At 33.0% G+C, this 21977-nt stretch overlaps 2 protein-coding genes across 8 annotated transcripts in view; one reads left to right on the top strand and one right to left on the bottom strand.

The window, feature by feature from the left end:
* Positions 1 to 15242, bottom strand: part of LOC125650083 (furin-like protease kpc-1) — a 54899-nt gene extending 39657 nt beyond the window's left edge. For 2 of the 6 annotated variants that reach the window (XM_048878037.2, XM_048878040.2), the window contains exons 1-2: positions 14812 to 15242; positions 9875 to 9973 (exon numbers count right to left, since the gene is read on the bottom strand). In XM_048878037.2, the coding sequence (XP_048733994.2) occupies positions 9875 to 9973; positions 14812 to 14979 (267 nt within the window). In that variant the 5' untranslated portion in view covers positions 14980 to 15242. The remainder of the gene's footprint in view (positions 1 to 9874; positions 9974 to 14811) is intronic. The other 4 variants (XM_056166646.1, XM_048878038.2, XM_056166647.1 and 1 more) reach the window with 4 other exon arrangements.
* Positions 15243 to 15479: 237 nt separating this feature from the next.
* LOC125650217 (ankyrin repeat domain-containing protein 24-like) overlaps positions 15480 to 21977 on the top strand; it is a 41001-nt gene continuing 34503 nt past the window's right edge. For both annotated transcript variants that reach the window (XM_048878294.2, XM_048878293.2), the window contains exon 1: positions 15480 to 15610. The gene's annotated coding sequence lies outside the window, so the exon portion shown is untranslated. The remainder of the gene's footprint in view (positions 15611 to 21977) is intronic.

Genomic DNA, 21977 nt, shown 5'->3' with positions numbered 1-21977 from the left:
CTCTCAATACAAAAACCAACTCACATTTGTAAGAAAAAGCCACATTTCTATCATCTCAAAACAGAAACCTTTCTCAGCTTAAAAATCAAATTCCTTGATAATTTAACAATTTCATTGTCTTATGACAAATCTTAATTCTTGGCAGGGTGGGAATTAGAATGGTCCTCCTAAACAAAAAAATCATACCCAATGACATTACTAAAGTAATCATAACAAATTCCTTCTCTTGTACCTTTGATGTTTTCTAAAACAAATCTGTCATCACATTTCACTATATTAAAGGGTTAAAACTGCCCTATATATATATAGAAAATTCAATTTGTTCTCAGCATTCCCGGTGGATTGAACAGCAAATGGAACACCTCAAATAGAAGAGCTGTTCTGATCTCTAAATAGCTCATCGTTCATCACTCAAGGTAAGTGATATTGAACTTCTTTATCGTGTATAAAAATAAATTGCCAAACTCTATGGATCATTCATCCCATTTAACATTCTAAGAATGTTTCAAATCCCTAAGAAACAGATAGTGCTGCTGCATCCTGTTTTTTCAGACTAATGAGTAATTGTGATGAAAAAACTTCACGTGGAAAATCAACTGTCTTCAGATCTATTCCGTGTACATTTAATCGTGCAGTAAAGAAGGACGATGTTATTGTGATGTTAGCTTCGGACATCATGTTCCTACTTCAATCTATTGTTCAGAACTTAACTGAACACAGATGTCCGACTTAACGATTAGCTTACTTACTTAAAATACCCATCACGATTTCCTAATGACCAGATTCATATCTTTATAACATTTCAGTTGAGAAGGTTTCAAAACTTGGCTTCAATGCGCACGTACACCAGCTATGTTAACCGTGGAATATATTACATATATACTCTTTGAGAATATTAACAAGTTGATATTACAAGGGTTTCAACAGTCTTGTTTAAAGTCAGCATTTTTCAAATTCTATGGTCATTATAATGATCAAGTTTGCCAATACAACCTATCATTGGGTCAAATGCTGTCCGACGTGTTTCATACCGAGTGTTAGGCCGTTCTTGGCACACTGATTTTGACTACGGATAACTCTGTTTACCTGATCAAGATATAGGGCTCACGGTGGGTGTGACCGGTCGACAGGGGATGCTTACTCCTCCTAGGCACCTGATCCCACCTCTGGTATATCCAGGGGTTCATGTTTACCCAAATCTCTATTTTGCATTTCTTATAGGAGTTATGAGATTGATCACTGTTCGTTATCTTCTCCTTTCCATGCTTAAGGAATATATTAGTACATACTTTTTGAGAATTTAGATACAGCAAGTCTTAAAGAAGAATTGTTATCAACTTCTCACCTATCACCGGCATTACCTCTAAGACAGGATGGGTATTGTGTGATTAATTCTGACTGTACATATAGATACCTTTAACCTACTGATACTTCTCTTGATGAACTCTAACACAAAGTGAGGACTCAAAAACAGTGCTTTCAAAAGCAGAAATATCAATATCTGCTGAAACCATCTTTTTTAAATGCAATGCGTAATGAAATTTTCCCCGTAACATTGCTCACTTCTCTGAACCAAATACAGTAAAACAAGACTACAGCAAACACCTTTATAATGAATTCATGCCTAAAGCAAAGTGATTTCATTCCCTGTAGGACATTATAGCATCGGTCTGCCCAGTGTTTGGTTTTCTTTTTTTAATTAAAGACATATCCAGATCTATACCCAAATGGGTCCACACAACCTTCTCAACTGAAATGTTATACAGCTAAAACTGAAAGATGGGTATCTACTGTGCTACACAATGGTAACACAAATGTGGTAACACACACACACACAATTTGTTCAATACAGAACTACATAAAATAGGTGAAATATGTTAAAACAAAGATGACATCGAATCATTGGCATACATACAAATTTATAATTGCTCTGTCTCTCCCAACACTCTTGAATATCCTTCTGATGGAATAATGAGACATTAAAGTAGAATCCCATGTTCATTGACAGCCGTTGTCCAATCAAATTCCCCCGATCCCAATCCTAATTATTGTAGGCAAAAGTGGTGTGATCAAAGCTTATTTTTCCTCACAAAAGTCTTAATTGTTACCTTAGTCGTCATGTCAGATCTAGCAAGTGATGAACGAAAGTAATAATAATGTGCTCAATTAATATTTTTATTTACTCAAGTGCTTAAATGTAATTAATCTATCAATTTTGTTTTTAATTAGATGACCCCAATTTTCATAATCAGCACTTAACGAAGATGCAGTGTTAATTCATTAAAACATATGATGTGACCGTGACCCCTTCATGACCATGCTTGAGTGGTTATGTCAATCAATACAAGTTTATCTCTATGTTTCTCACCTTGACTGACACTCTCTCAACCTTGACCAGATAAAGTTTAGGGTGGGGCTTAAAATCTTGGCCATTAGAACTCCTTTTTTTGGGGTGACCATTTCTCCAAATATTGCCAAACATAATTATAAAAGTTTCCAATCCAGAAACTTTACATATAAATTCCATAATGAATATTCTACCATGGAAGGTGGCATGCCAGGTCAACATTGATTAAATACAATAAAACAGTGTTCCAAAAACAGCCAAAATTTTCCCACCGTATATTTATAAACATATTATACCTGTGTTTAAAATACCGTACCTGGAGAAACTCTTTCATCATCCTTTTAAACTGTAATTTGATTGCATCATAATACAGCAATTAAAGACAAGAGATTTGACCTTTTTAATGTTCATTGACACCATTGAAAAGCAGGACTCCTGCTTGTTTTGGAAACATCCTGTCACTTTGGGGAAAAAAATGTCCCACCAAGAGACAAGAAAAGAAACACACACAACACTCCTCTTTGACTGTCAGAGTTTCGTGATCAAAAGAAATCACAAACTAGGGTCAGAGTGTTCTGGTGTTGGTGTTTCGTATATCAGCTGAAACAAACAACACCGGGGACTGTATTCCTGAAACCTTATAGCAGGTGTTATGGGCGCAGTTTAGGTGAATACAGTAATCTTATAGTTCTGTAAGTCAGGGGGACATCACAGCAACAAAAAACTCCCACCCTTCCTTTCACTGTATGGATGACTTTCCTTTGTTGCTTGGTAGTTTTCGATTTTTAGCATGAAGAGTTTTGGAGAAGTGAGGAGGGGAAAGTTTTCTCAAATGAGATCTAATTTAATGTTCATGTGTGTAATACGATTCCGTCCACCATTAAGCTAAGGAAAACAAATTGTAAAATACCTGTGATCTGAGTCAATGAATCTTTAAACATGTATGTGGCTACTAAACAGAATGCACTATCATTCCCAAAGACAGTTAATTTTATCTACAGGTAGATTTTGTACAGTGCATTGTGGTATCAGTGGAGAGAAAGGCATCATTGACCTTACTTAGCCATAATCATTCTGATTCCATTTATCAATACACCAAACAGAAATCCCACTTATCAATACACAATAGAGAACATCCACTTATTAATACACAATAGAGAAATTCCACTTATCAATACACAATAGAGAAATCCCACTTATCAATACACAATAGAGAACATCCACTTATTAATACACAATAGAGAAATTCCACTTATCAATACACAATAGAGAAATTCCATTTATCAATAGACAAAATTCACTTATCAATACACAATAGAGAAATTCCACTTATCAATACACAATAGAGAAAATTCGCTTATCAATACACAATAGAGAAATTCCACTTATCAATACACAATAGAGAAATTCCACTTATCAATAGACAAAATTCACTTATCAATACACAATAGAGAAATTCCACTTATCAATACACAATAGAGAAAATTCACTTATCAATACACAATAGAGAAATTCCACTTATCAATACACAATAGAGAAAATTCACTTATCAATACACAATAGAGAAATTCCACTTATCAATACACAATAGAGAAAATCCACTTATCACTGACTATACAATAGAGAAAATCCACTTATCACTGAGTACACAATAGAGAAATTCCACTTATCAATACACAATAGAGAAATTCCACTTATCAATACATTATAGAGAAATTTCACTTATCACTGACTATACAATAGAGAAATTCCACTTATCAATACACAATAGAGAAATTCCACATATCAATACACAATCGAGAAATTCCATTTATCAATACATAATAGAGAAATTCCACTTATCAATACATAATAGAGAAAATCCACTTATCACTGACTACACAATAGAGAAATTCCACTTATCAATACACAATAGAGAAAATCCACTTATCACTGACTACACAATAGAGAAACTCCACTTATCAATACACAATAGAGAAAATTCACTTAACAATGCACAATAGAGAAAATCCACTTATCACTGACTACACAATAGAGAAATTCCACTTATCAATACACAATAGAGAAATTCCACTTATCAATACATAATAGAGAAAATCCATTTATCAATACACAATAGAAAAAAATTCACTTAACAATGCACAATAGAGAAAATCCACTTATCTGAATTCACTCACTACACAAGAGAAATTCCACTTATCACTGACTACACAATAGAGAAATTCCACTTACCAATGACTACACAATAGAGAAAATCCACTTACCAATGACTACACAATAGAGAAAATCCACTTATCAATAGACAATAGAGAAATTTCACTTAACAATGCACATGAGAAATTCTAAATGTTTATCAATACATATAAATGGAGAAACTCCACTTCTCAATACAAAATAGACTTAGATTATTGTATTCTTAAGAGTTGTCCTTTTCATATATTATAAAGTTTCTTTAAAAGCAGACATAATTGACCACTGAATTCATTAACTAATTTTTTTCATTCTCTAGCTTGTACTCTGATACCACAGGTTTACAAAGCACAACCAGAAGCCTCACAGATGGATGCAAGAGATAATTTGGTGCATGGAGATCGGAGACCCTATGGTAGCAGCTAATGTCACTAATTAGATTGTGTCTGAAACAAAAAACTTTATGGCTCCTTCCTTGTCTTGGATCAATTACAGCCAAAAACCCCTGATACACCTTCAAACTCCCATGATGCCCTTTTGTAGTTGTTCTGTCATCTGCTTCATCCATCATTATCTTTTGCAAAACAAGCACAAGTTATACATACATGCATTGTATTTAGATTTAGAACTAAATGAAAATGTCATGTTGAGGAACATAATAACAATTTTACCCCACATGACTTACAGAAGTACTGTATTATTACCTTAGCACAGTGCCACACAGTATTTTTTTCTTTTTTTTAAAAAAAGAGAGTTTAACATTAACGCAACTAGCTAGATCTCCTTCATCTCACGTACAGAAATCTCGAACATCACAGCCTTGACAAATACATGTATTCAATTTAGGTTAAAGACCAATATTTTCCTCTTTCTTTTTAAAATTACTAAAGGGAGGGGTATTTTTTTTCCAACATAGAGAGATAAGTTTTCCAACACTTTGAAAGATGAATCCTGGAAGTCTGAAGAAATAAAAATAGAAAACTGGCATTATCAAGATTTTATTGCTCTCTTTTATTTCTCTCAACACACATATATCTCGAGCTGTTTGATCCTTTTAGCTGATTATGATAATCTGTAGGTATCTCTCTCTCCAGTAAAAGTCAGAGAGAGTAGAGGAAGAGTGTCTGTTCTGACAGCAAAGGAATATGGTACGATATGGTGCAAGCAGACGTAAGTACTGAGGATAGGGATCTTAATGGAAGTGATAATCTGCATCTAACCCCTTGGAGCAAGCCAGCTGGAGATTTCTGTAACATCTCTCTCTGTGTACAGTACTGTTTGGCACAAGATCTAATCTCTCCATGATTTATCCAACTTCAGCCTATTTTCTTCAATTCTCTTCAGGACCATATCCCTTGGTCAAGGTATTTTCCGCATTTTTTTTTTTTTTTTAAATTTTGGTTAACGAAATTCATAAATTCTATCAAGCTTAATTTTTGTTGTGATTCTTCACTAAAGAGTTATAACAAATGAAGTCACTAGTTATATAGAAACGAATTAATTAAGGTTTACCATCTCTGAGTCTGACAGAACGACTAACAACAGAGTAAGTGGTATTCCGATTCTCAAATGACACAATAACCATGAAATACTGACCCAATAAACATGAAATACTGACCCAATAACCATGAAATACTGACACAATAAACATGAAATAATGCTACAATAAACATGAAATAATGCTACAATAACCATGAAATAATGCTACAATAACCATGAAATAATGACACAATAACCATGAAATAATGACATAATAACCATGAAATACTGACACAATAAACATGAAATAATGCCACAATAACCATGAAATACTGACACATTATAACCATGAAATACTGACACAATAAACATGAAATACTGACACACTATTATAAACATGAAATAATGACATAATAACCATGAAATACTGATACAATAAACATGAAATAATGCCACAATAACCATGAAATACTGACACAATAAACATGAAATACTAACACAATAAACATGAAATACTGACACAATAACCATGGAATACTCCACACAATAACCATGAAATACTAACACAATAAACATGAAATACTGACACAATAACCATGAAATAATGCCACAATAACCATGAAATACTGACATAATAACCATGGAATACTCCACACAATAAACATGAAATACTAACACAATAAACATGAAATACTGACACACTATTATAAACATGAAATAATGACACAATAACCATGAAATACTGACACAATAAACATGAAATACTGACACAATAACCATGAAATAATGCCACAATAACCATGAAATAATGCCACATAATAACCATGAAATACTGAATAGAGAATGATTTATATACTTGTATTCTTCATTGGTATCTTGGAATTTCGTTTATTAAAGACAATCTTAATACTAGAATTAACATGTTCTGTTAGGAACTCAATTATAACAAGGCCAAAATAAAATATATATGTGTTTCCAGTTTCCCAACCCTACCTAATTTTTTCCTGCCAACCCTAAAGATTTCATTTATTGATTTGATTGACAATATATACACATGTATAAATAAAAATAAAAATCTGCAATTTTCAACATATTCAAAGTGGAATTTTTTTCTTTTCGCATTAGTGTTTCTCTTACATTTTGACTACTATTGGATCTACAAAATATTTGAAAAGTAATTGTAGTGCATAGAAATGTATTCAAAGTATATCAAAAACTAAGATTTCAAATAAAATGTTTCAATAAAATAAAATGTTTCACCTACCTACCCTACCTAATTTTTGGGGAAGTGAAAGTCAGGAAACACACATATATTTTATTTTGGCCTAAAATTTTCAACATTTTCAGGTTGATGCAGTACAAATTCAAACCCAGAACTTTCATGGTCCACTTGTCCAAATTTGAGTGTGGAAAACTGGAAATGTGACTCTTCAAGCAAATAAAAAAAAACTGCCAATGAATTACTAAATCCCTAAAACTTCCTTCCCAAAGTACATCGCTAAGCTATATAGAGTACAGGAGACTGCATCGCTATACTTAATCAGTACAATATTGCATGATAATATCAATAAAATCTTGATTACAGCCAGTTTAAGAAGTAATTCTGAATTGGCCATCCCTGGGTTATGATTCGGAAAGATGGTAGAATATCGACTCCATCCACGGAATATGCCAGGAGATGGTCCATATGAGAATTTACGAGCACAACTTCAGATCTGCATAGACAGCAATAATTAAACATTTTGTCAATCAAACGATGCTGGCTTACACAATGAGTACACATTTACTGCAGACCAATCTCTGGGGATGGCATTTTTATGCAGTGAATGAACACATGCTTATGGATTTTCTGCTGAATATTTGTAGTCCGTGTATATTTCAGAAAATAAATGTTTCCTTAAAGTTCAGATCATGAATATTTCCAGTAGAAATCAAATCTTTACATTTAACCCAATCCGCACTACAAAATAACATTTAATTCATTTCCAGTTTCAGGAATTTGTACGTCAGTTCTTTGCATTAATTACTTTGGAAACAAAAATATTTTCAAGTTTAGCATTTTTTTATTCATTTCAAATGCCAAGAACACCATAAAGTTTTATATTACTTTGTAACTGAAAAAATTCTGGACAGGTGGAAATACAGAGTTCAGATAAGTACACTTTTATATCACTTCTCCAGATGAACAGGAAGAAAGAGTTGTTACATACACATCTTATAATCCCTTTATTGTGGCCCCTATTCATTTGCTATCCCATATGATTCAAACACATTTTCACCGAATAAGGATGCTTGCACATATCTGTTAGAAATACTGCAGCCTGGATGTTCTTCAAACCCAAAATACTGCAGATTCCTCAATGTATGAGTAATTTATTATCGCGTAATTTCGTGATAGACATCACTCTCAAAAATAGAATTACTCGCTTTTTTAATTTTCTGTTGCTAAAATACATGTGAAAATTAAGAACTCTTAATTAACATACGTGAATTCATATTCACGCAATTTGACGTATATATACGAGTCATTTTGCCACATTAAGTACTCGCGTAAAATAAAGAATCTACAGCTTCTTTTTTTAAAAATATGTAAATTTATACGATTTCGAACAGATAATATTATAACCACAACTGCTAGCTATATTGCACAGTGAGGATTTATTATCTTTCACCACCATTTAGTAATTCTTCAATCACTTTGTATTATAGCAGATTATTTATAAATTACATCCATCATTAATCTTTATAGTACATTGTAAATATTAAAATGTTCATGCTCTTCTATTTGACACTTCTCAAAATCTGAACTGCTATAAAGTTGACAAAGATTTGAAACCCTCTATGTCCTTTTCTGCTTTATGTAAAAATGTTCTGCATGTTGTTCTGTGTTTAAATGCGGTTTCATTGAAAAGTACTATACACCAAGGCAAAAACTCAAACAGCCACACCAAGTTTCAAGTGTTTACATTTACTACATATAATACATTTTTTATTTGCCTTTCCATGGAGCAGACTACCAATTTGGAATTCTAACAAGAATCAAAATTTTGAACACATTATTAATTTCAAATCCCACTTCAAATTTATTGGGTGTTGCATTATATTCTGTTAAATCTGCCACCTGCAATTTCAATTCTCTCTCTATGCCCAATCTCTAAAACTAACTATACTTCAATACCTGTAAATTAATTCAACTTCTATTATATTCATGAGATGGTTGAAAATATATGAATTTCTGCAACAGGCACACAACGATAAATGTCTCAATTGAATCTTTACAAAATCATTTTCTATTCAAGTAGGCCACACACATTTTAAAAAAATTTTTAAAAGAGAAAAAATGACAAGAAGATGAATTTACTGCCATCAAGTTTAAACAGTTACACAGTAAAAAGAGGCCCAATTTATTCCCGAACACGATAAGCAGCTGTTCACAGGCGAATGCAAAGTTTGTGATCCGCGATGATTTTCTTTTTCAGAAATAGATAATAGTATTTGGTCAAGAGTTAATCTCAAAGTTAAAATCTCATTATTTAAACATGCCATCAATTTTCTTGTTAGCTTCCAAATTCTGGTTATTTTGTGGTCCATTTTATACTCAGAAGATACAAAATTTAAAATGTTACGAAAAACTGCATACATTCCGAATTGTTTATATACATGCATTGAGCAGATTTTTCAGTAAGTCTTATTTCATTGGATTCTGCTGTAAACATTCATCCATTCCCCATGAAAGAAGTGTACACATACTACATACTGTGTGAAATTTCAACAGCATTAAGTTATGGTTAGTTGAATATTACTCGATCTACATTGACACGTTTCACTATACTTATATAATATGTTAATTTCACTTACGTTAGGCTCTTGGACAATAGTTCTGTGATGGAAAGAGCTGGGGTACGCTGACCGTTTTGCTACCTTTCTGTGTTGAAATGCATAATAATCTGGCATAATCTGAAAAATGCAAAGAATGGATCAAAAACACCTTGTATTATATAGCTAAACATTGATTGTAATGACAGATATAATCTGAAAACATAAAGACTTTGAGGTGGGTCAAGAAGATACTTTTTCATTTTGGTGAAAGTAGTTGAATTTCTTAAGGCCAAAAAAAAAATTGTGTGTTTCCGGTAACCCGACTGACCCTAAATTTACCTGCCTACCCTGGCACATGTACTTTTTATTTCAAATTGGGACTGCAAACATAACTGATTTCACTATTGCACAGTTTTTTTACAAAGTACATGAAAGATTACACATGTGAAGCCAAGTGACAATATGGTGGATATGGCCCAATGACAACAAATCTAAACCATTGATAAAATCTTATCTCCTCCATCATAAATCTTTTTGCTATGGCTAGAAAGAGATATTATGAAATTAGGATTTATACAGGGATTTTTTTACCCCTTGAATCCAGGGGCCAGGGCCTTCAAGTTTGGGAAAAATAACGATATTTGATTGAAATTGGGAAATTTGTTTCATACAAATGAACAAGAAAAACAACGAAAAAGTAGCTTTAATTTCCAGTCTTTGGCAGAGAAAAAACTGTCAAAAATGCATTGCAACAGAGTGGCACCAAGGTTGGATGGTGCCTCATGGCATATTCTCATCAAAGCATCCATCATTTTGGAATTTTAAGGCATCCTTTTGGGAAAAACACCTGCTCTTTAGCATTGGGAATGGGGCCGAATTTCGGCCCTCTACAGACCCTAAAAAAAATCCCTGTTATGTAATGTACTATCAATGTTGTCATTCTGAGTTTTCTTCACAGGGCGGTTGTTTGGTTGTATAGTATTGTTTAACATCACACGTGAACATTTTTCACTCATATGGAGATGTCACCATTGCCGGTGAAGGGCTGTGAAATTTAGGCCTATGCTCGATGCTTACGGCCTTTTGAGCAGGGAGGGATCGTTATCGTGCCACACTTGCTGTGACATGGGGCCTCTGTTTTTGCGGTCTCATCCGAAGGACTGCCACATTTAGTCGCCTCTTACGACAAGCAAGGGGTACTGAGTACCTATTCTAACCCGCCTAAACCACAGGTACGCGATCTACGAGATAAAACATTAACTATAGAAGTTTCAGAAGTATACAGGCACCTTCCATCCCTGTAATTAAAATACAACCATGGCATTTCTGACATCATAATTAGTTGTATGATCCTCCAAATGGCATTGGATCATCTTCTACCAAAACAAAAATGAAGAGCGGATCGTACGTCATAACCTCTGTATCATAAAAATATTGTGATTCTTTATAAGCATTACGATCACTGATACATATTATGATGAAAAGTACAATACAATGAATAAATTACTACATTTAAAGTTAAATTTAAAAAAAAAAAATATGACCTGCTTACCCTATTTGGGAGGGGGGCATCTTAGGCCTTACTGGAAACACAAATTTTTTTTTTTGGCCTTAAACAATTGGTGAATACAGAGGGAGTTTGGTTATAGGACTTTGGCTATAAAATGTGAAACATATGCCCCCATGGTTTGTGGCCTCATGTGATTGTGGCAAATTTGACCTTGACCTTCATAATAAACTTGACCTTTGAAATTCTGTTCCACATGTATGAAATTTCTATTTTGTATAATTAAAAGAATATTACCAAGACCATCCAAAAACAATATACCCCTCAATCAGAATTCAGAAGGGTGAATTTTGTAGAGAGTGCCATTGATGGCTAACCCTTAACCTTCAAGAATTTCTGAATCATAAGTAAATGCATAGAATATACAGGTAAATATTGAGGAATTAAAAATACACCTATTTCAAAACATAACAGTTATGTGCTGATACACAGAACACAAGATTTGTTCATCTAGTATCATAGTAGCTCTAGGTCCCTCGTATCAATACAAATACCAAGACAGAATTTTTTTATAACTTGTTTCAGCATATATAGGAAATAATTGGACCAGACAGAAGGCCAATTGATTCCAACAAATCAATGGAGACCTTGCCCTAACAGTCAACATTATTCTGTATTGTGCTGAGGCCAGTATTGATTTTGAATAAATCCCAGTCGACAAAATGTTTGTCCATTCTTAAGCTTCTAGCTAGTTGGAAATGCACTCAATATAAAATAATGGCCACATATGCATTTATATGCATTGTGTGTGATCACCGCACCATGGGAGTTCAATCATATAACTTGTGTTATAGAAGATCAATGAAACATTTTGGAATTAAATCCATTTCTGGGTTCAAAGTTACAAATGCACATGATGCACAACCTTGCCTTGTGAAATTCTATGAAAAGAGGCTAATTTTTCATATTTAAACTAGTGATACTTTATATAGCTTTTGAAATAATTTTAAAATACATATATTTAGTTTTGGATTAATATTCATTTTTAAATGAAGTCATTAAAATATCTAAATATTTTGTATGAAACACGTTTTCACAAAGTTGTTTCGTTTTCATTGAGAAATTCTGATAATTTATATCTGAGAGACAAAGATGAAAGTAATCCATTAAAACCACCAAAAAAAAATCTAGGAAAAACACATTAATTACCAACTTATTTCATTTCCATTGAGAAATTCTGATATATATGAGGGACAAAGTAATCAACTAAAACAAAACAAAAACCACATTGATTATCAAACACAACAGAAGTTTGATAAGAAGCTTGTGACATTTCTGTGAACATGAATACACTGTTGTTTTTGTCGTGTAACATCCGACACTCAACTTATTGACCTTCTCTTTTTATCCTGAACTATCACCATTTACCTCACTTCCAGTAACTAATACCACATTATACCTAATTATATAATTGTATGTTAGTAAACACTCCTTGAATGAAATGGTGGTTACATACCCCAGGTACTGTATTTCTCATAAAAAGAAAAAACACAGGAAAAAATCAAGGATACATAAATGCATGATCACTGAATTAGAAACCTTGAGGTTTATTTTTTCAACCTTGCTTGAGGTTTATTTCTTCAGTGACTGAGAAGGCTTGTCTATTACCTTAAATAAATATGTTTTTGATAGAGATTCATATTATATAGTTTTATTTCATGTGTATCCACAAATCAAGGACATCCTACCATTCTCTGTCAATATCCGAACAGAGAATGCTTCTGTACATGTTAAACATTCCTGTTCTTTTAGTGCCCTTCAGACCATCTGCTTTACACATATACAAATGAAAAACAAATTTTCCTTACTCCCATTATTGTTACCAGTAAATACTTAATAACATACTTGTTTCAAAGTACATTCATGAGGTGAAAACACACGAAAACTTTACTTTAATTCATTTCACTTGCTGGAATGATTGGGGCCCTTTTCTAATCACCTTGTAAATTGGATTCTTATGAAATTCAGAAAACAGGTGCTTGATTCCATCAAATAGGATACATTGGAGGCGAAAAGGATAATTGAATATGTATAGACTGCACTTTGTTTACCACTTTATTTTATTGCCATTTGTGCATCACTGAAGACACTAAGATGGACATTGAATTCATGTGATAATTCAACAAACTTTACTTTCCACAGTTGTATGCAGAGTAGACATCATGGTATATAAAAGAAATTATATATTTTTTTGATTTGTAAATCAATGCTATAGAGAGCAATAACCAATCTATCAAATGTGCTTAAGAAAACTGAACAGTTGGTTTTTACATATCATTTATGTCCGTATTATCATTTATTCATAACATTAACAAAGCTCAAGAATCTGTAACAGATATTTATTCTGGACATGTATCAACCCCACACCCAAGTGTGATATGGAATTCTTTTGAATTATAAATGAGAAATTGTTTGCATTGTATCTACCTATAGGTTAGGAAGGCTACTTTAAGCATGCAATAAATTATCCCTGTTGTCAAAGGGCTCAATTTTGGACAATCTAAAAGTACGATTAAATTAAACTTATTTTGAAGAGGAAGGTTAGAACTGTAAATTCCAAGTAAACAATTGTTGGTACTTTAAAGTTTTCAAAAATTAACAGCATACTATGAATTATATATTGATTGAAATGATTGACTTACAAATATTAGTTAAGTGTACTATAAATTATGCACATAAAACAGACCATCAGACCATGTAAACAACCCCTTGATAAAAAGGTTTATGGCTGCCCCAGTTAAATTAACATCATTAATAATTGACAATGGTAAGCTGATTTGGATAATCATAAATTCCCTTCAAAAACAATTTAAGGAAAAGTATGTAAAGAAGAGGGGAAAAAATCCAGTTAAGCTACTTTGATAACATAATGAAAAGGCAACCCTTTATCTAACTATATGTATGCCAAAGTATCTCTGATAGAAAATCTCCAGGCAGCATGGTGGTTGAGAAGATGGGAGAAGCTTTTATCAGTGAAAGAGTCTCTGAAACTACCAAATTTATTGCTTATCTATATTGAGTTTCCATGGAAATTTTTAGGTTCGTCAAAAACAATCTCATACATGTATATTCAAGTACATCTCTTCTTAGGTGTGCACTAATTGCACTCTTTCAACTGCTTAATAAAGGGTGAATAAAATCAGAAACAAAAGGTGTATCATTCTAATTTATGAAAAGATTTGATCTTTTAAAAAAAAACAGTATTCAACATGTTCAAAGTGATACTGTCTGCATGATCAAAAACTAAAAACAATTTTTACCAAAAATCTCATAACTTATTAGAACTTTACACAATTCAAAATTCAACAGTACTGAACTGTTTGTATTTACACCACAAAATACTGTACACACTTTTGATTGAAATAATGTAAAACCCAATGCATATCTTGCACACATTGGTTTTTCTTACCTGGTCAACATAAACGAAGGCATGCTTTCGAGCCAAACTTCTTGCTACGGCTTCACCTCCCTCAATGTGTAAAGCCCATGTGTTTGTGTATTTATTTGAACGAACATAGTTAATCAGGACGAAACCTAGTACTGAGATTTGAATAATGAACCTGCCATGAAGCCTCATGGCTAGATTATTGGAATGGTCGATGGTTTGTCCAGTATCAGCACCAATCAGTTTTCAATGGATTAACAAATTACTCTCAACGTTCTATAAATATATCCCTATATTAACGAAATTCCACGTCATTTTGAATAAGTCAACCGTATTCCATTTTGAAAAAAAAGTACTTCAGAAAATCCAACCCAACCGTCCATCCATAGAGGATTTTCAGCACCAACTGATGGTAAATCGTCGTTGACTTCGATTTTACACTGCAAGGAAGTGACGTTATAGGGGCTCTATCACAGTTCATAACTGGGGAAATAATTAAAATACTTAATACACGGTTCAATCAATATATACACAAAAAGAGGATAAAGTTAACATTAAACCAATTTATAGCTTATTCTGTAATCAAAAATAAAATCTAAAATGTCCTTGATTTTTCTGGTAAGATATGTAATATATTTAGCATTTTGAGATAAACCATTCCTGAAAGATAAATGAAACGGAACAGGATATGCAAGTTAAGCATGCGCAGTATTATTCAACAAAGTTGAGGTAGGGTTTAGTGTCTTGGAGTTTGATGGGTTCCTCTTCATTTTTGCGCTTACAGCGTTTGTAGTGTACTGATATCCCACAGAAAACGTTAAAGGTAAATTTGTTTAGCCAGTTTCATAATTCTAACTGATATGTCATATTCATAAACGAATATTACCTGCAGAGATGTGGAAAACATAAAAGGAGAGACAACTCCCTCTGCACTGATGACCCTGATTAACCTGTCAGAATCACTCTACGTGTGGAGAGATAATAGGGAACAAACACCTGTGGCCATGCAGATTCATGCTACATTCAAAATTGGTCGTTATTGATTTTTGCTATTGACTAGTTAGTGATTTGCTATCGATAATATTGTAGCATGCTTGAAATAATTCTTTTAATACACATTTTAAGGAAAATGAAGTACATGATGGAACTATTTTTATCAAGACAGTGCACTAGTATGTGTACAAAGTTGTATAGTCATGTCTTAAATGTAGACAACAAGGGTACATGTACATGTAAATATTGGACTAAAAAATGGATGTTTCTTGAGGAAGATACCTCGAAGTTAAGAATGCTAAATTACAACCTGTTCAGAAGTAGAGGACATATACAATGATGTGTTGGAACTGAAAGCTTTTAAATTTACTTAATTTAGTAAAAAAAAAAAAAAAAAAAAATACTGTTTAGTAGTAAGTGATGAAGAATAAAACTACAACCTCTGTAAAATTTGAAATGTAGATTCTCCGTAAGTTTTGAACTGTTGATGAATAGATCGACTGTCACATGTTAACTCACTGAGCTACCCAGCAAGGATAAAAAATATGTTGCTGATCTTTGCTTTAAATTTCCATTAACAACGTATGGTTCAAAATACAGCCAGCATTTTTACAATGTTATTTATCCTTAACGCTTAAGAGATCTAGATTGTACAAAGATATTAAAATTTAATGTTCAGTAGATTTAAATCTAGGCAGGCTACTGACAAATTAAGTTGATGTTACAGCGGTTTCAACAGTTTTAAGGATTTAATTTGAAAATACAATCTATCACTGGGTCAAAATTGCTGTCTGATGTGTTTCATGCCAATTGAGAGACCATTCTTAATTTACATACGGATTTTGACTACAAATTATACTGTTTATCTGATCAAGGTATAGGGCTCCAAGGTGGTGGGGGGAAGGGGGGGGGGAGTCCTCTGGTATGTCCAGGGGTCTTTATTTGTTCTACTCTTTATTAAGATAAATTTACAATATATTGATTAGTGATTACTGTTCATTATCGTTACTTGTTCATCAACAAAAAGACTAATTGGAGCATGCATTATTCATATTCTAGTGGTAGTAGTAATTTGATTAAGGAGGAAATATAAAATTTCAAGTAAATATCTTCTTGTTATTAGTTTTGAAGCATTATATATACTGTAGGTTACTGGGAAGTGGAATTCATACCTACAGAGAATTGAAACTTCATTGTTTTGATTACAAGAGAAAGGTCACAGGTCAATTGATTTAATTCATATTGTTAAATCAAGTAAAGCAGTCTGCATTGTAATTAGTAATACCATAATACGTAACAGATTTTTTAGATGAAAATTCTTCATGAACACAGGATTTTTTAAGGGTCTGTAGGGGGCCGAAATAAGGCCCCAATCCCAATGCTAAAAAGCAGGTATTTTTCCCAATTTATAGCTGAGTTGCAACGAAGTTGAACTCGGCTATTGGTTTGGTGATGCGGGCGGGTGGGTTAGCGGGCGGGCGATTGGGCGTCAACAATTGGTTTCCTGATGATAACTCAAAAACTTTACAATCTAATCAAATGAAACTTTGATATATTGTTGGGTACACAGGTAGGAAGACCCCTATTATTTTTGGAGAAAAATGGTCAAAGGTCAAGGTCACAGTGACCGAAAATAGAATGAAAATTTCAGAAAAACTTGGTTTCCGGATGATAACTCAGAAAGTTTAAATCTGAATCAAATGATACATAAATATATTGTTATGTACCAGGTAAGGAAGACTTCTATTGATTTTGGAGAAGATAGGTCAAAGATCAAGGTCACAGTGACCGAAAATAGATTTAAAATTCAAAAAAAAAAAATGGTTTCAGCAAAGCAAGGCCCCTATTGATTTTGGAGAACAAAGGTCAAGGTCACAGTGACCGAAAATAGATTGAAAACTTCAGACAAATATGGTTTCTGGACAGTAACTCGAAAAGTTTAAAACTGAATCAAATGAACTTGGTTATATTGTTGGATAGCAGGTTAGGAAGACCCCCTATTGATTTTGGAGAAAAAAGGTCATGGTCACAGTCCTGAAAAAAGATTGAAAATTTTAGAAATATCTGTATATGCATGATAACTCTAAAAGTTTAAATCCGAATATTCACAATTATAAATATGCCACATCATTCCTGACTTTACAATGTATCCCATGCAACTCGGCTCATGCACCTCTGGGTGCATATATTGATTTCTGTTTTTAAATTCCCAAACAATGAAAACAAATCAAAAACAGCTTGTAGCCTTTTTGTTCAAAAGTGTCCTTCACAGGCCCATATATTACAATTTTTGCTTCAAAATTGTTAAGTAAGCCTAATTTTTTTACCTCTGATTATTTGAATGAAGTCAGCTTTGACCAAATTAAAAGTCAGTAGGAGTCCAATCATACTTTAATGCTCTGGTTTGGTTTTCTTAAAGTCACAGATTAAAGTCACAGAATGTTGGGTTTATATCTTCTACCAAGGATTCTGTGAATGTTACCTTGATTAACACTTTGTGTGATGCCTTTTTTTATTCATTTTTTTCTCTCGGGGGGAATAAAAATTCAAAAAAAATTAAAATCCTCCTACCCGCCCCATATTTTTTTGAGACCCCGGATGATAATCTACTAATTAAGTTGGAATTGGCCTTATCGAAGCAGAGGGAAAAAAGATAAGACAATGGTAAGTCTTTTATGGTATTAGTTTTTCATTCTTGAAGTTATGTGTTTTACAAGGACAGGTACAGAAGTAGATACTTACAATACAGAGTACATATATTTAAAGAAATCTCAGTTATAAAGATTGGTTTAAAAAAAACCTGCTAAAAGAAAATAAAGAAGTTAGTGATAAGGAAGCCATTTCCCTGCTCCATAATCTGAATGTCACCATGTAATTTCTTTGTCTATAATGAATTGTCTATTAATGAGTTCGGACCACAGTGAAAATGTCAATAGACGTGGTCTTGACACTGAAATCTATTATTAGGCAATATACAAATGAAAATAGTCCTTTTTTTCCAAATGTGAAATGATGTTATTAACAATATATGAATCTTGTGCCTGCAGCCTGTTCAAGTTTAAGTGCTATGTCTACTGATCAGACAAGACATTCAACTTATCTGATTGCTCAGACTTGACATAGTTCAATGTCATTGGTGTAATTGAAATTGCCATCTTCATTCCGAATTCAGGCATTTCACAGTAGTAAGTGATTTAAATCAGCAAATACCATGAACACTAGTATTTGTTCTTATATGACTGGTGGTGGTGGGGGGGGTTAATTACTAATTACACGTCTAAACATTTCACATATTTTATACGTCAAATTCCGCTCAAGGGTGAAGAATTATCAACATTATCAAAATCTTAACATTGGCAGGATTAAAATAAGGTTTCATATCACATGGTGAAATCTCTAATACTATAAAGGATTTCTTATTGTATGTGAATGTTTAAAACTTTAGTTAATTGAAAAAAATTAGTATTATATGAAAATGCCTGGCCCCCCCCCCCCCCCCCCCCCCCCCCTTGATATTTCTTATAGTAAGCAAGCTTTAACCATTGGTAGATAATTCAAATTCAGTTTGTTTTTCTTTAAAATAGATTGCATGTAAAGGCATTGTGATGTCAAATCATGATGTTAATGCAGACTAAAGATTTTTTTTAGTAAGAAATTAAATTGTACTCAAGTTCAAAGAGCAAACCATGTTATATGGGAATATAATGGGGTGTAGGGTAGTTTATGCTTGCTATATAAACTGCTTTGTGATTTAATGAAGAAGTTTAAAATACCCCAACCCAATATATATACCTCATAACACAGTTTAGTAATGTACCTTTATCTTCAATATGAAATATCTTTCATAATTATGTATATTCTAGAAAAACTAATCAACTCGGGCAACTCTAGGATGAAAAGTTCCTTTCCTTCATAAGAAGTTGGTTCCATTTCATATTTTGTTTCATATTGTGATGTGTATATTATAAATAAAAATATTTGGATTGGAAGACTCGCTGCCATTGGTTCATTGCGGTCTCATCCTTGAGTATTTTCGTAGATATAATTGTATCGGGCATATAATGCATTGTCTACTATTGCTACACTGCACAAACTAGCATTTTTCTTTTGAACAAAAAATTGATTGATTATGGTTCAGTAACACAGAAACTTCTCCTTTTAAATTGATCAATACCAGAGTCGTCTTTTGTCAATCAATGGAATGCAACAAACTTCTCTCAATGCTTAAAGTAGGTCATATTTTAAATTCCTGGCAGAACATTATTTAAATGGATTTTTTTCTTAAATGGATAAATGAGTCCTGCAAAATGATATAAGATGTGCAGGGCCTTGGTATTATATAAAGGGGGTTTCAGAATTTTAAAACAAATGTAAGATTTGTCCTTTCAAATTGGTAAATTTCCTGCTATGTGCGTATGAAGACTATTTCAGTTAAGGGAACCAAGCTGTTTGTATATATATAGGCTCTTAGTGTAGTCTCAGCCACGTGTTATAGAAATTCCTTCTGTGGTTATAAATGTCACAAATTGTGTTCACCTTGAATATTTTCCAGATAGTCTTTCATTCCATTTCACCGTTTAATGTCCTCAGGAAAACTCGCATAAAAAATTCCAGGACATTGTAAATGCGAAGTTTCCGTGCTTCAAGGAAGTTTTCCTATAATGCTTCCTTCAAGTCCTTTGAGTCTGTCTTCCAAATCTCCATGCAGCAGTAAAATCTATTGACATTTCTTACACAGATAAGCCCAATAAATATTGACACTTGTACCTGTGCTGATGGTTGGCAGTTATTTACCTGTAGTAATTTCCACGTACAATTTCTCACCTGACTAGAGAGAGGCTCTTAATTGTTGTACATAGCTTGTTGACCACAACTTGGGGCTATTTGTTCGACATTTCAACACTGTTGTTTTTTTTCCGTAGCCTGTTTGTTTTCTGTGTTACTTTGAACACCTCAGCAATTTTTAGGCTTCCTGACTATTCAGACTTGTGTTACAATGGCATGATGATACGGTAAGTTGTTTTTGTTTTGGTATAAGGGATAAACTCATTGTATTTGATTCAAAAGAAGTTCTGTAGGACCATCTTTGTAAAGATAACTGTGGTAAGGAAGTGGTATGTTCTTGTGTTTTCCAAGATTTGATCTAGGAGCTGCAGGTTATATGGAGACCATTGCAGGTTTCTTTCTTTCAACATGTTCAAGTGTTTTTGCAAAGTAACAAGTTTTGACGAAATTGTAGCTATTAATGATTCAGTTTTAAAAATAATGTATTAAGATGTATGAAGATTAATGACGTATTTTTAAAGAGGTAAAAAAATTTATGTGAAAGGTGACTTCACCTTTTGTCAAGTAGGAGTTTGCCATTTGTATACATTTCACATTTTCGACTTCTTCTCGAGAACCATTTGGACAATTTCAACCAAATGTAGAACAATTAAAGCCTCCTTGGGCAAAGGGGTCCAAATTTGCGTCACATGAAGGACCACATCCTCCTTTAAAAATCTTCTCCAGAAGTACAATTTGACAAATTTAAAATGAATGTACTGTCTATGTTGAGATCAGGGCAAGTGTATGTGAAGATGCCACCACATGTGCCTCTTCACATCTTGTTTTCCTTTTTTTTTTTTTTTTTTTTGTATAGCACCTTTTTATTGTAAGATCAGCTATCAAGATAATGCCGACATTCCGTGCAGTGAAAATTCAAACTCGCATATAAACATGCGACAGTGTGTATAGGCATGAAGGCTTCAATACTTTGATTTTATTAAGAGTTTATGGAAACAAAATAATGGATTGTGTGAAATGAACCATTCTTATACATATTTATGGATATTATGATTTGATGTCATCTTCCAAGGTCATTGGAGTTATAAAATACATTTTAAATGTGTTCAACTTTTGATCTAATAAGTGTACGCTAGGGTTTTATTTTGTTTCACCGAAATATTTGATTTGTGTTGTGGTTTTGTCAGACTACGAAATCAAATGATCAACAAATCTAAAGTATATTAATTTGTTCGTAATGAAAGAACTCAACTCAATGCAATTTTATATGAAATTCTGTGTTTGTGGAACTCATCTCAATTTTTACATATATCTGTGAAATTTGAAGTACATGTAAGATATATTGAGGAAAGGGCAGAATAATTTTGAATATAATCATCATGATCAGAGAGGAGGAAAGAAGGAAATTTGTT

The sequence above is a fragment of the Ostrea edulis genome, chromosome 5 (assembly GCF_947568905.1).
Source record: "Ostrea edulis chromosome 5, xbOstEdul1.1, whole genome shotgun sequence".
Taxonomy (NCBI): Eukaryota; Metazoa; Mollusca; class Bivalvia; order Ostreida; family Ostreidae; genus Ostrea; species Ostrea edulis.
This window is presented reverse-complemented; position numbering and strand designations above follow the sequence as displayed.